This window comes from Hylobates moloch, unplaced genomic scaffold (genome assembly GCF_009828535.3).
Source record: "Hylobates moloch isolate HMO894 unplaced genomic scaffold, HMol_V3 SCAFFOLD_8, whole genome shotgun sequence".
NCBI lineage: Eukaryota > Metazoa > Chordata > Mammalia > Primates > Hylobatidae > Hylobates > Hylobates moloch.
The window spans coordinates 100924094-100940299 of NW_026652283.1; the positions used below are offsets into that span (position 1 = coordinate 100924094).

The following is a 16206-nucleotide window of genomic DNA, read 5'->3' on the forward strand; positions in this document are numbered from 1 at the left end:
TTTCGAATCATATATTTGATAAGAAATTTTATCTAGAATATGTAAAGAACTCACAATAAAAATACAATAAGCCAATTAAAATATGCGCAATGAATTTGAATGGACATTTCTCCAAAGAAGATGTATAAACAGCCAATAAGCACACAAAAAGATGCTTAATATCATTAGTCATTAGAGAAATTAAAATCAAGACCACAGTGACATACAACTTCAACCCACTAGGATAGCTAATTTTTTTAAAAAAATAGACAATGACAAGTGTTCACAGGGATGTGAAGAAATGGAAATTTTTATTTATTGCTGGTGGGAATATAAAATGCTACAGCTACTTTGGAATATAGTTTAGTAGTTCCTCAAAACCTCAAATTTAGAGTTACCCTATGATATAATAATTCCAATCCTAGGTATATACCCAAGAAAAATAGAAGCATATGCCCATACAAGAACCAGTACATGATTGTTCATAATGGCATTATTTATAATAGCCAAAGAGTAGAAACAACCCAAATGTCCACCAATGGATAAAGTGTGATATATCCATATAATGAAATATCATTCAGCCATTAAAAATGATGAAGTACTGACACATGCTACAATACAGATGAAAAGTGAACAGCCAGATATAAAAGTATTATATGATCTAAAATGTCTAAAAAAGGCAAATCTATAGAAGCAGAAAATAGATTCCATGGTTACCACAGAAAAGGGCAAGGTGGGAAATGGGCAGTGATGGCTAATGGGTATAAAATTTCCTTTCAGGGTGATGAAAAACTCTTCTAAAATTAGCTGGTGATGTTGGCTGCAAAGCTTTGAAAAAACTGAATTGTACATTTAAAAAAATGAACTGTATGATATACAAATTAAATCTCAATAAATCTGTAATTTAAAAAATGGAATGACATGGAAAGGTTGAAAGGGACAGGGGCAGTGGCTCACGCCTATAATCCCAACACTTTGGGAGGCCAAGGTGGGCAGATCACTTGAGGTCAGGAGTTCAAGACAAGTGTGGCCAACATGGTGAAACCCCGTCTCTACTAAAAGTATGAAAATTAGCTGGTGTGATGGTATACAACAGTAATACTGAAGCTACTCAGGAGGCTGAAGCATGAGAATTGCTTGAACCCAGGAGGTGTAGGTTACAGTGAGCCAAAATTGCATCACTGCACTACAGCCTGGGTGATGGAGTGCAACTCTGTCTCAAAAAAACAAAAAACAAAACAAAACAAAAAGGTTGAAAGTGAGGAGCTGGAATATAATATATTCATAATTATTAACAAAAGAAACCTAATGTAGCTATATTCATGTTAGAAAAAAGCAGACATTAAGTCAAAAAGCATAATCAGAGATAAAAAGGGTTATTACTAAATGCTAAAAAAGTTCACTCAGAAAATATAATTGTCTTGACCTATTATCTAAAATATTAGTGCAATAATTTTGATGTTTGTTCCCTCCAAACCTTATGTTGAAATGTGAGCCCCAGTGTTGGAGGTGGGGCCTAATGGGAGGTGTTTGGGTTATAGGGGTAAATCCTTCATAAATGGATCAATGCCCTCCTTTGTGGGTGAGTTCTCAGTCTATTAATTCTCACTACAGTTGATTGTTAAAAAGAGCCCTGCTGACTCCCCTTTGCCTTTTATCATGAGTGGAAGCATCCTGGGCCCCTCATCAGAAGCTGAGCAGATACCAGCACCATTCTTCTTGTACAGCCTGTAGAACTCTGAGCCAAATAAATCTTTACTTTATTAATTACCCAGTATTCCTTTATAGCAACACTAAATGAACTAAGACACGTAGCTTTAAAATGTACAAAATGAAAACACAGAATTACAAGTAGAAAATGCTGAATCTCCAGGGGTTTTTTTTACCTCTCTTAAAATTTCTTACACAATTTACCTCTCAAAAAATAATAAAGCAGAAAAAATATAGTGAATAGGATAATTCAACCACAAAAATAATAAGCCTAATATAATGAACATATATTAAACCTAGCATTGAATAATTAAAGAATACATATTGTTTCCAAGCCTGAAACATTTATAAATTTGACCACCTACTGGGTCACAGAGGAAGTCTCAAAAATATTAAAGTAATCTCAATTTTATAGACCACATTCACTGACAAAAATGCAATCACGTGAAATCAAAACCCAAAAGGTAGCTAACTAAAATCTGTAATAAATTCATAGAAGCCAAGATTGCACCACTGTACTCGATAAAGGGAGACCCCATCTCAAAAAAAAAAAAAAAGAAGAATATTGAAATGTTGTCTAAATCACTGACCTCCATCTCCAAAGACAATGTAGAGCTATTATTTCTATCTTGTTATTAAGTATCATCTTAAATTATCTGCATGTTTGAATATAAAGTAAAAAGGTTTACTACAAGAGGAAATAAGATTAAAAGATAACAAGTGAAAAGTACTTTATTGGTACTAATGGAAATACCATTAAACAGTTACCATAAATCACAGAGATTCCTGTTGAAAAAAATTAATTCTTTGTCTACTTCGTTAAATATTCCACAATGACTGAAATGAACAAGTCAGTATTTGCCAAAATGCTCTGTGCCTTCCTAGTATGAGCCTTTGATAAAATGTGATGGAGAAGAGCACAGAATTTGGTATAACAGGATCTAGAGTTAAGTGCTTATTCTGGCACTTACTGGCTATGTCACTTTTGGTAAGTCACTTGACCACTCCAATAGCCAGCAAGATTCTGGTGTAAACAATAAATATTTATGGCCTAAATGACTATTTGGCATTTCAAGGTCTTCTTTTGTTAAATGATGCCAAAAAATATCTACCTCAAAGTATTTGGGGGAAGATTAAATAACATATCAGAAAATATCCAACTCTGCTTGCCAATTAGTTGTTCAAACATTGTTTACCTCTGGACCATTGTCCAGATTCTACCCTTTTCGTTTATAGCATATGACTGAGGGAACTTAGCATTCTGGTATGGTAGGAGCTTGGGTAGTACACTAGTTTCCTAGGACTGCTGTAACAAATTATTACAAATGAAAAAACAAAAGAAATGTATTATCTTACAGTAATACAGGATAGAAGTCTGTATCTGGTGACACATTAAAATTAGGGCCCATCTCCAAGATTACCTCATCTTACTATCCTTACCTTGATTACATCTGCAAAGACCATTATTCCAAACACATTCTAAGAAGGTCACATTCTAAGGTTCCAGATGGATATATCTTTTTGGGGCCACTATTCAACCCACTACAGGTAGATACTGTAACATTTACCTATCCCATCCCTTCCACCTCTCTCACTACTGTTGCATAGCTGATTCTCCTATGTTGTCTAGCCTAGTACTATTCAGAGTAACGGCCAGAATTAGCTTGGTAGAAATGCAAATTTTTATGCCTACCCTAGGCCTACTGAATCAGATACTCTGGGAGTGGGCCCAGGAATCTGTGTTTAAATAAGCTCCTTAGATGACTCTCAAGCAAATTAAATTTTTGAGGCACTAATTTAATGCTTTCCACCTATCCACACAAATATAACACTGTCACTGATTTTAAATAAACCAAATAAGTATTAATGCTTTCCTTGTTGAGTGTAAAAAACAACATAGTTATATGGAAAGACTATATATACATATTTATTAAATATATATTATATATATTTAATGATAATTAGGATTGCTGACTGGAATGGCAAATGACAGAATTGCCTTTAATTGCAAACAACAGAAAATCCATAGAACTGTGTTTACATTAGATTTATATAATCTGCATAAACTGACTTGACATTGCCCATTTCCTTAAGTCACTATTCAGCTAAATGAAGTTTTCTTTTTTAATTCTTAAACAAAAAGAATGAGTCTGTTAGTTCTGTTAAATCCGAGGGTGTGAAATTTTGATTCAGTATTTTATGCTCAGGAAGACATAAATACGTTTTGTAATCTTCTTTTGAGAGTAATTGTCAGTCAATAATCACTAAAGAGCTGCCTGCTTTGACAGAATTTCTAAAAGTGAATCTGTGTGCTTTGAATAATGTACACAAACTCCTTGTTAAAAGTTATATAAAAGAAAAAGCCAATATCCTCATTTCCCTTTGAAAAATCTGTTTAGAATAAGGATGAAAACTAGTTACATGTAGCACTGCAAATGATGGTTATTACTTAATCTGAGTATCCAGAGAGTAGGGATAATATAGTTAAATCTTTGGGCCTAGACGATGATTGCTTTCAACTTTCCTTTGAAAAGGACGGGAGGATTAAAATGATCATTTGCCGGCCCTATTTTAGACACTATTTCAATAGAAAGAACACAAATCTAGTGTTTCTTATATAAATGTCAATCATCAGTTGCTACATGCTCCAGTCTAGTCAACCTTTAATAGAGTTCTGCATTCCTATGAGATTTGAACAATATCAGAGACCAGTCCCTGGCAATATGACTTATAAATATCTTTCTGTTCCCTGCACTCTCTTCTTCAGCCATGTGTAAGTTTACAATAAAGCACTGTGGATTTCTCTGCTTTGAGGGGCTTATCAAAGAGAACACTGGAGTGTGTATTCAAGCAGTGAGCTGAGACACAAGAGAGCACTTTCCCTAAAAATAGCAGCTGATCACCAACCCACCTTAAACAAAAGGCATAAAAGGCCTTTGATTAACACTTACAATCCTGGCTGAGGATAGGAGTACCAGGAAACTTCAAGGAGCTCTATGATTTGGTGCTTCACTGATAATTTTTAAAGCCTTACATTTAATTTATTTTTTAGTGGTCTTTGACTATATATACCAGAGATAGACCATGAAAATCCAGGTATTTCTTTTTGTAATAGAACAGATTTCACTTATAATTATAAGGAGTTTAAGAATACTAAGGACTAATCCAGACAGGGTGTCCAGGGAAGGACGAACCCCATGGAAAGCAGAATTTGTGACACAGTTGCTTAGCTGATTGAATAAAGTCAGTAAATTAGATTATTTGACCTCTAATTGTAGACTTTTTGAAAATCCAAATCAGTTGAAACAATTCCTACTTGGGTAGTTTTTTCCTAAAAACAACAGATATCTTAGCAAGGGGAATGTTGGGAGAACATACTGTTTTTAGGGAAGACTTTCTAGAATCTATGTGTTTCAATTAAATTCTAAAAAGCTGATGCAGAGAACATTCAGTCGATATAGTATCCATATTATGCTATTTTTCTGGACAAAAGAATGAATGTCAAATGTTTCATTATTTGTTTTATAATTTTTCTCTATATCAGCTAGAATAGTAAGGATAACCAGCCTGATTATTCAACCCATGGATCATTGTCAAATGCTTTAAGCATTTACCTTCAGTGTAATGCATAAGAAGATCTCTCTCATACACAGGAATAGACAGACTCTCCACAATAGCATAACTAAAACATTTAAAAAATTATTTTAAAAATGTTGTCTAGTGTAGTAGAGTATAAGTTTAAGATGTATCTCTAATATAAATATTTCATGATACAGCAAATTATTTCTGGAACAAAGTGAAAGAATTATTATTATTATTATCATTATTTGAGATAGGGTCTCACTCTGTTCACCCAGGCTGGAGTGCAGTGGCTCACTGTAGCCTGAACTTCCCAGGCTCAGGGGATCCTCCTACCTCAGCCTCTTGAGTAGCTGGGACCACAGATGCATGCCACCACACCTGACATAATTTTTGTATTTTTAGTACAGAAAAAGTTTCACCATGTTACCCAGGCTTGTGTTGAACTCCCGGGCTCAAGCAATCCACCTGCCTCAGCTTTCCAAAGTGCAAGGATTATGGGCATGAGCCACCCTCCTTGACAAAGTAAAGGTATTAACTAAATAAACAAAAAGACAAATAGCATCTCAAAATCATTATAATTTTAAATAATTTTAGAAATAGTAATTTATAGGTTTTTACAGAAAGAAAATAGGTCTGTGTCATTTAATATAAATGAAAAGTTGAAAGACTTGTGGACAAAAGCCAAATGCTTATAAATTTGAAACTGTAGGCTTGAATTCTGCTATAAGCCAATTTTCTTTTCACTGACATTGTATTTTTTCCGGTGATATCTCTCCCCTTTGCAAGTAGAATAGTAGTGTAACTATTAGGCATAGAAAAATCACTTAATATAACTAGTGTAATTGCTACAATCTATAAAATACAAACTCATTATTCAAATTCCTATTCTATATTATATCAATAACTTATTGATTGGTAATACTGGTTTTGGTTTTAATGGAATGGAGTGAAGATGATGATGGTGAGCAAGAAATATTCCAGACTTCAGAGGAAACTCAGATTCATTTTGTGTGGAGTCTGAAGTTGGAAACAGGACTTATGTGTCTCTGAATCAGAGAGAAAGGATTACATTTTCAATAAATATAATCAGCAAAATGCATGGAAGAAAACTGCATACCACAACCTTAGGTCCAAATAACAAAGGACAACATCTGGCAGCTGTTCACCATTTGATAACTGGTGCCTGAGGAAGATTTTGTTTCTTAAAAAAAGGGCAGCCACATTTTGTGGAATCATATTTCTTGCTTTCTGGCTCAAAGTTAAAATATAGAACAGAAAACAGGGAGACTTATGGCTGAAAAGTTTCAAATTTTTAGAATCTGCAGCACCAGATTTTAAGTATCATCAAATTCAAATTCCAAGTAAATTAATCTCAACTGAATTTTTAAATGGGCATTATGTACAGAGAAAAATTAATACAAAACCAGCCATTATAAACAGTGACATTCAAAAAGGATACTTTTGTGTTTGCTTTTTAGAAGTAAGGATGAAAACAAGTTTTAAATGACTAGAGAAAATCACTGATAGATAAACCTCAATTTTTGTTTACCGAAAACCAGATTTGCATAATTAAACTCTGAATTTTCTCAGACAAACCACTCACTGCACTGGGAAAAAAAACACTGGTTTAGGAAGGCATCACTATACCCCTCTCCAATTCTACTTTCTTAGAATAGCCCCTTACAGCTGCAACCCTAGCAACAATAAGCAGCCCAGCAGCCCTGTGAATGGAAAAACTTCCCCTTATAGCTAGTTGCTAGCCAACATTTCTTACACTACTTGCCCTATGAACCTGGGGAATAGTGCGGTCCTCGCACTATGACATACTATTGTTTTCTCTCCAGGGGAGAAAAACAAAGGAGTTTTCAACTCTGCTATACTCACCCTTGACACGTATTTACCCTGTACTCCTCCTCAGCTTCTCCCACTCCCACTGGCCATTTTGTGAAAACCACAAGTAGGCAGTTTGGCTGAAGACAGATCCATGAAGCGAAAATCAAATACAAAAAAGGGTTAAGCAAATATATAAGTCTCAACATAGACTTTTTCTTTTTTAATTTAAGGAGCAAATACAATAATCTGCACCAGAAAATTGGTATTCTGAAGCAAGGGATCTTTGCTTGCCTTCATAAATGGTGTATAAAAGGATTTGGAATCAGAGATTTATCTATTTTCTCTAATTGTAATATTTTACTACTAATTGTTATCCTATAGAACTCCTATAGACTTTAATTCAAGATAAAAGAGGTAAATCTTGCAATTTAATAAGCAGGGTTAGTTATGAAGTCACTAAAGAATATCTTGTTAAAATCACCCTCTGGAAGGGCGTTTTAATACTGCCTTGTAAGGAGGCAGTTTCCCTCTACAGATTTTGAGCATAGGGCAAATGAAATTAGTATGAAAAGAACTTTCTGGTGGGATGTGGGTGGCTCATGCCTGTAATCCCAGCACTACGGGAGGCCGTGGTGGGAGGCTTATTTGAGCCCAGGAGTACCTTGTCTCTACAAAAAAAATACAAAAATTAGCCAGGCATGGTGGTGCACACTTGTGGTCCCAGCTACTTGGGAGGCTGAGGCAGAAGGATCACTTGAGCCCAGGAGGTGAAGGCTTCAGTGATCCGTGTTCATGCCAGTATATGCCAGCCTAAGCAACAGCCTTGTCTCAAAAAAAGAAAAATGAACTTTGTATGTTAAGATTTACACTGATGATTTAAAGTAATAAATGGATAAAATGGATAAAAATTTACATTAGGAAACTTTCTGGGTAAGGAAAATTCTTTATTTTGATTGGGGATGGTAGTTTTATGAGTATATATATTTAAGAAAAATTTATCAAACTGTACACTTAAGATCTCTGCATTTCACTGTGTTTAAATTTTACTCCAGTAAAAAATTAAATTACGAAAAAGTTGAGTCAAGTTGGCTAAATAAAATTTACAAGAGGTCGTCATTGTGGACTGTGCCCTTGCACTAGGCTCCAATAATCCAGACCAAACTAGAATGGAGTCACTCACACTAGGTGTCATGTAATCAAACTGAACTGAGACATGAGTCAGTTTTCCAAAAACCAGGAGATTTCACAGCAACGAATAATAAGGGTCCCAGGCAATCTGAGCTGGCATAATAAGAAAGTCTCTTCTGCTTTAAGCCACAAAAGGAGAGTAACTTGAAGTAACCTGATGCTAACCAATCTGGTTTTTTGCACAATGCTGTTTCCTTCTTCCTGCTGGAGCTGCCTTACAAAAGCTGATCATTCTGCTAATCCCAGCAGAGCACCCTTCTGTTTCATAGATAAGATGCTGCCAGATTCATGAATCTCTAATAAAGCCAATTAGATCTTTCAACTCAATTTGTTGAAAATTTCTTCTCTGAAAACTAAAAGAAAACTATAGTAATAGTACTGAAAATGGCAAAATGGTGATGGAATACCTGAATGATTCAAGTCTGGGGGACACTGGCCTATGGAAAGGTGAGTGATGCCCACAAAGTAGAATACAAAAGGAAATTAAATGAGTTTTGAAGCCTGACTGTGACTCTTCCCAAGGGGTTCTGCTCCTTGTTATTCTTTTCTGAGATTTCTCTCTGCCTAGGGCTAGAACCCAGCAGTAGGAATCTGCTATAATATATTTATCTTCTGGGAAGGATGCATATAAATCCAAATAAATTAAGTGAGTTGCAGTACATCAATTCCATATTAATAGCAAGCTTAGCAATTAACACAAATATCCAGACATCTAGTCTTAAAATATAAGCAACTTATCCTGTTAATTGGGCTAATGAAAATTTTTTACTTTTTATGAAAATTTTTTGTAATAACTTTGGAGAGAAATACTTTTTATCAAAAAACATAATAGCTGAAATTCCTCATAGTGAAATGTATAAATCAAGAAAGTGGTCCTTAATTTTGCTGTTCAAATAGTAAGTTAAATTATTGGCATTAATAAGTGTTAGGGAAAAAGATACACATAATTTCTGTATGTAAACAAAAAGTTAAAAAATAGATCCGTTTCCAGTTAGTAACAATATCTGGGGTAGAGTTAATTAGGAATATGTAAAATTCTCTATTGAAAAAACTAAATAAAAATGAATAGAGAACCAAACTATGTTTCTACATGGACGCATGTAGTGCTATAAACATGAAATTTTTCCCTAAATTAGTACATAGATTTTTTTTACTTTGTGTCATAGAAACAACAAATTATGATGTAAACTGGCAACAACTTCTTTATTATACCAATACCTGTCAGTGACAATTATGGCATTTGCAAGCACTGATGGTGAAAGCACTTCAACATAATCCTTCTACTGGGAATTGTCCTTAAAAAAACAATTCCACAAATAGGGTAGGAGAGGAAGCTATACTGATGAAGATTTTCATCAGTGTTACCAATAACAATAGAAGAAAGGTTAAGTGAATTGTGAAACATATTTTATATTAATAAAAGAGCAGTCTTTTAAATCATGTCAAAAAAAACACTGAAAGCCCCAAAAGAGACAATTTTACTATATAAATACAGAAAAAGAACTATAAAACATTTAAAAGGAAAATCAGAAAATGTTTGTAACATATTGACAAATTATTAATAACTAATAGGAGTGTCTATGCCTACAAATCAATCAGAAAAAAATATAAGCCTAAGAAAAAATGGTTAAGGGTATAATTAGGAAATTTTCAGAAGAAAACCCAGGCAATACCATTTAGGAAATAGACATGGGCAAAGACTTCATGACTAAAACACCAAAAGCAACGGCAACAAAAGCCAAAATTGACAAATGGGATCTAATTAAACTAAAGAGCTTCTGCACAGCAAAAGAAACTATCATCAGAGTGAACAGGCAACCTACAGAATGGGAGAAATTTCTTGCAATCCATCAATCTGACAAAGGGCTAATATCTAGAATCTACAAGGAACATAAACAAATTTACAAGATAAAAACAAACAACCACATCAAAAAGTGGTCGAAGGATATGAACAGACACTTCTCAAAAGAAGACATTTATGCAGCCAACAAACACATGAAAAAAAGCTCATCATCACTGGTCATTACAGAAATGCAAATCAAAACCACAGTGAGATACCATCTCACACCAGTTAGAATGGTGATCATTAAAAAGTCAGGAAACAACAGGTGCTGGAGAGGATGTGGAGAAATAGGAATGCTTTTACACTGTTGGTGGGAGTATAAATTAGTTCAACCACTGTAGAAGACAGTGTGGGGATTTCTCAAGGATTTAGAACCAGAAATAACATTTGACCCAGCAATCCCATTACTGGGTATATACCCAAAGGATTATAAATCATGCTACTATAAAGACACATGCACACGTATGTTTATTGCAGCACTGTTCACAATAGCAAAGACTTGGAACCAATCCAAATGCCCACCAATGATAGAATGGATAAAGAAAATGTGGGACATATATACCATGGAATACCATACAGCCATAAAAAAGGATGAGTTCATGTCGTTTGCAGGGACATGGATGAAGCTGGAAACCATCATTCTCAGCAAACTAACACAGGAACAGAAAACCAAACACCACATGTTCTCACTCATAAATGGGAGCTGAACAATGAACACATGGACACAGGGAGGGGAACATCACACACCGAGGCCTGTTGGGGGGCGGCTGGCTAGGGGAGGGATAGCATTAGGAGAAATACCTAATGTAGATGACGGGTTGATGGGTGCAGCAAACCACCATGGCACGTGTATACTTACGTAAAAAACCTGCACATTCTGCACGTGTATCATAGAACTTAAAGTATAATTTTAAAAAAGGCATAGCTAATCCTAACTGTCTAATAGAACTATGATACTATTATAAGTCCGAGAATTTAAAATTTTCTTAAATCCTTATTTCCTATGTCCTTCTAAGGAGAAATTTGGAAGAAAAGTACTAGCATTTATTAACCACCTATTATAATATAGTAACTATGAGTTATTATAATTGCTTTGTATATTAACGTTTATAAAAATCATACTGGGTAATTATTATTGTTGCCAATTTAGAGAGATTGATTAAATGAGGCTAAAAGATGTTTGGGTTAACTTTCCTAAGGTGACACAACAACTAAGTAGAAGAACTAGCTCTTGCAGACAGAGTTGTCTCAATTATAAGTTTGTATTCTTCCACCACAGTATACTGTTTCCTGAATACACACACACACACACACACACACACATATGTATATAAATATATACACATACACGTACATATCTATTCAAACATCTTTCAAAATCTATTACAGGTAACACCATCAGCTGGGTACATTATTGTTTTTCAGTCCTTATTTTATTATTTATCTTAGGCCCACTTGACTCAGATATTTATTATATCCATTAATTCTGGCCTGCACAAGTATTTTGATATTCTACAGATACTTAATGAGCTGTTGTAAATATCTTATAGTTCACAGGATATTAGAGTGGGAAGGGACTTACAGAATCTAGACCTACTCCTTTTTATCAAGTGGAACTCAGAGAGATTAGTGTGACTTACTCAGAGTCTCTTTCATTCAGACTGCTGCCAGTGGGGCAGAGGTGATCAGGCAGGTGCATGTGTACTGCACACCTCTATCACACATGACTGAAGAGCTAAAAAGGGGAGCTAAGTGAAGGGCAGAAGCTTGTAGATAGAAGTCTCATACTTGACCCCAGGAATGCCAATCAAAATAGGCACTTAGGAATAGTATTGAAGATGGCAACACCCTTATATCTTGGTTCAAAGAGGTGGCAACAACTGATGCTACAACTCAGCACAGGCCAACGCATAACTTTAACAACTTATTCCTCAAGGTCCACTCCTGATTCAAGGGAAGCAGGGAAACACTGTGAGTAGCTTTGATCCATCAATTTCTCTTTGGGAATCTATCCTATAGAAATAATAGTACCAGCATTTAAGGATATATATCCAAGGATGTTTACTAAATCATTTCTTATAGAAGCACCAAACCACACCAGGAATTTGAAAACATCTACATATTCATCAATATATGACTGGTTAATAAAACTTTGATATGTCTACTGTGGTACGCTATGCAGAATGTTAAAAACAGGTCTATATTTGTTAATCTAAGTATTTAAATCTATAGAGTAACATATATAATAAGATCTCATCGTAAAAAATAAAACAATCACACAACATTTATACGCATATACACATTTGTTTATATAAATATATAAGTATTATCTCTGGTTCACAAGTGAAGAAAACAGGCATAGGGATACTGACCATGGCCAAAAACACAATGCAAAGATGGATGATAAAAAAGTACATAATTGATTCTAGAGCCCCTCACCCTGGGTTGAAAATCTTAACAGTTTGTATTTTGTTTATTTCTATAAATACGTATTATATAATGTATTATATAATGTATATAAATACTATGTATTACATAAATAATGTATTATATAATATATGTAAGTACTTATGTATTTATATAAATAAACAAAATACAAACTACTAAGATTTTCAACCCAGGACGAGGGGCTCTAGAAGCAATTACTTACTTTTTATCATCCATCTTTGCATTGTGTTTTTGGCAGTGGTCAACATCCCTATGCCTGTTTTATTCACTTGTGAACCAGAGATAGTATTGAACATGCCCCATAATTGTTGTTGGAATAAAATGAAATAACATGTATGTAGTGCCTGGCACTTAGTAATTACCTAATATATTTTGCCATTATCTTTTGCTTTCATACCAACAGCTTTCTTTTATACATCTATAATATTTTATATAAAACAGTGCTATCTTTAAAAATATTGTGTTCAATATCCACAAAACCAAACTGTAAAGAAAAATAAAAGCTACCTTACTAAGTGAAATTAACATTCAAATCTTAATGAGGCTACCTTGTCAATATTTTAATAGGAACTAAGAAAAACTAATTAAGATTAAATAAAAATATCTAAAAGTTCCATGTGGCTACAGTAAGTTCCTTAACTTCTCTAACCACAAATGACCTTCTTTATAAGATAAAGATAATAATGTCTGCCTTGTTTTCCCCTCAGGGTCTGAAGTGAAAAACAATGTTTGTGGAAATGTTTTATAATCTTGCTAGCAACACTAAAAATATTTCTAAATGTTTATTTTTAAAAATTCAGTGAAATCAATGCATTTCATGTATCTCTATTAATTTAGTAAGTAATATTTAGTTTTAAGACAAAAGCCATCTCAAATTTCCTGTTACATATCTGTAAATTCCTTCCATGGTTTCTCAGTAACTACACTTTTACCTTTTATGGCTAAATATATAGTTGAAAATGTTACAAAGTGTTCATTAAATAGTCAATAATTTCAAGAACCATTTAATTTGTCTATTCTATGTCAGTTTGCCTCTCTATAACAAGTCTTCTCATTCCTTGGCTTTTAGCCTAACATGCTATGTTTCAGTATTATTTTGTATTAACTCAATATAAATTATATTTGTAGTTTGTTGAGTCCAGCAGAACATCCAAAATCATTCCAAATGTTGGACACTTGTTTTACACAGCCCTGTTCCATGCATCTCAGGATATCTAGTGTCTCTAATCCTTGCCTAGTAAAACACCTTGTATTCTCCAAAATTACTATAACCCACAGCATCCCCAAAAATTTCTAAAATGTCCCCTAAGACAGTATCTCTCAAACTATCTGTGGTAAAGGATCAGTTTTTTCCCCAGTCTATCAGAGATCTATACTTTTAGTAAATAAAATAAAAATAAGTTACTAGAGAAAAAAATTAAATAAAAAATAAAGACATATTAAAAAATACGAGCTCCATTTTATACTATTAGATTCAACAGACAAAAAAATTCTATCAAATTACCATACAAGTTCATAAATGATTACTCTTACTTTCTGTACATTTCTCATTGCAGACCAACAAATAGTTTAAAGGTCAGATCTGGCCCATGGCACTGAGCCTGAGAATAGTACTGCCTTTGTTAAGAACAACTGGTACAAATAAAAGCAATATATAGAAACACTAGTTATTATCTTTATAGTCTTTGATTCTAAATATCATTTAGCAAAGATTGAAATAAACCTATCCACATTAACAATACTGCACTACTTCACATATTCTTGTCTAAATCTCCAGATGAACACACAAGACCTATATCCTTTCTTTTATAAAGGGCAACCTTGTTTTCTATGATACTGAATTCCTCTCTGCAAAGGAGCTGAACATTACTCAGCCAGTGAAAAGCCAAAATTCCTATATTTATAAGCCAAAAAGCAAAAAGATAAAACAAAACCTGATTTTAGAAGGACTCATAAAATGTACAAAGAATACAAACATGATGCCCATCCTTTGCCTAATCATCTATAGATACATGCCCAACATCCTCTTCTGTTCCTCAAGGTTACACTTGACCTTCCCTTGATCTGCTCTGCCTCACCACTCAACATGGGAAATCTCACCATAGTCTTTTCATTCTATCATAATTCCTTTTTATTGTGGCACTAGTATATGTCCACAAGTATTTGTTTTAGGCACCACCTCTTTCTCTTTGTTTAGTGGTAAGAACATCATCTCTTGAGGAGAATGTCAAGGTTCATCCTATCTCAGCCAAGTTTTTGACAGTAAGTAAACAACTCTCTGAATATAATATTCAAAATAATGTATTAAATTTTAATAATTCTTTAAAAATGCTGTTGACAATTTTCATCTAAAAAATTCCAGGTTCAGAAAATTCATTAAGATGGCTGATATTGTTCTCTACTTAAGTTTAAGGTAGACACCATATTGAGCTGTAAATTCTACTTAAATTTTCTATAAGATTGTGTACACACATTAGAGTAATATCGTATATAAAAATATTTTAGTATATGAGTATGTATATGAAATATAATTTAAGTAAAAACAGTCATTTACTTGTTTACTTATAGTTCTCTATTGTTCTAACTTCTGACAGTCTGATAACATTAATATAAGTAACCATAAATATTAATTTCCTAGTATTAACCTAAGAAAGGAAACATATACTGAAGTAACATTTAGAAGAAAAAATGGATTGTATGTCATTGTTTGTTTCTAAATAATTTAATTTTCTTTAAAGAATACTGTTAAATGAAATTTGAAGTTTGTATATTTTATATAATAAAACACAATCTTACCCTTTTCTTGGCCAGTGCAACAACTTTGTCATGTGTTTCGGATTTATCTGTAAGACAATGAAACATGGCTGCTTCAAAAAAGTGCCTATGTTCCTGTTCAAATAAATACTGAGTTACACAATTAGAATTTTCTACTTTCTCATTACTATTATAACAGTATTTTGTTCCAGTTGTCCCTTTAATTAATATGCTAATAAACTGAGCTGCCCATTGTTTAGTAGAGCAATGCAATCCAAAAGTAATAATATGAACATTTTTATACTTATTTGGCAAATCTCCTCTCTTAAAGTTGGTTAGTTGGATGTCCTCATGTTGGTGTCTAGTATATCTTATTTCTAGGTTCTGGGGAGCTTGTGTGCTCCGGAGTATATAGGATCTAGAACTGAATCCCAGCTGCCTCCATTTTCATATCTATCTATTATATGCTGGACATGGGACAAGGACTTTATATAGATATCTTATTTAATTCTCATTATAACCTTGTAAAGTACGCAGTCCCTCCTCACTTCACAGCTGAGGTAAATAATGTACCCTGCCTGAGGTCATGCAGCTTGGCCAGAACCATCTGATCACAAGCCTCTAATTTTTCCAGAATGTCTGCGGTCTCCATTTGGGACCACTGAGCTGCCAACAGTGCCTGAGAGAAAGATTCAGCAAGAATGGAAACTACTAGTACATTTTCTCATTATACCACTCCTAAAAACAGAATAATTAGTAACCAAATAGTTCATAAAAAACTATCCCAGGGTATTATTTTGAGACGTGCTAATGTATACATGTGTGTATATGTATCTATTGGTTACAACTGTTGTCATAAAATATAGAAA

At 33.8% G+C, this 16206-nt stretch overlaps 1 protein-coding gene across 1 annotated transcript in view; it reads right to left on the reverse strand.

Moving 5' to 3' along the window:
* ZCWPW2 (zinc finger CW-type and PWWP domain containing 2) overlaps nucleotides 1-16206 on the reverse strand; it is a 175441-nt gene that overhangs the window by 18129 nt on the left and 141106 nt on the right. The window contains exon 5 of the mRNA XM_032162248.2: nucleotides 15380-15426. Within this exon, the coding sequence (XP_032018139.1) occupies nucleotides 15380-15426 (47 nt within the window). The remainder of the gene's footprint in view (nucleotides 1-15379; nucleotides 15427-16206) is intronic.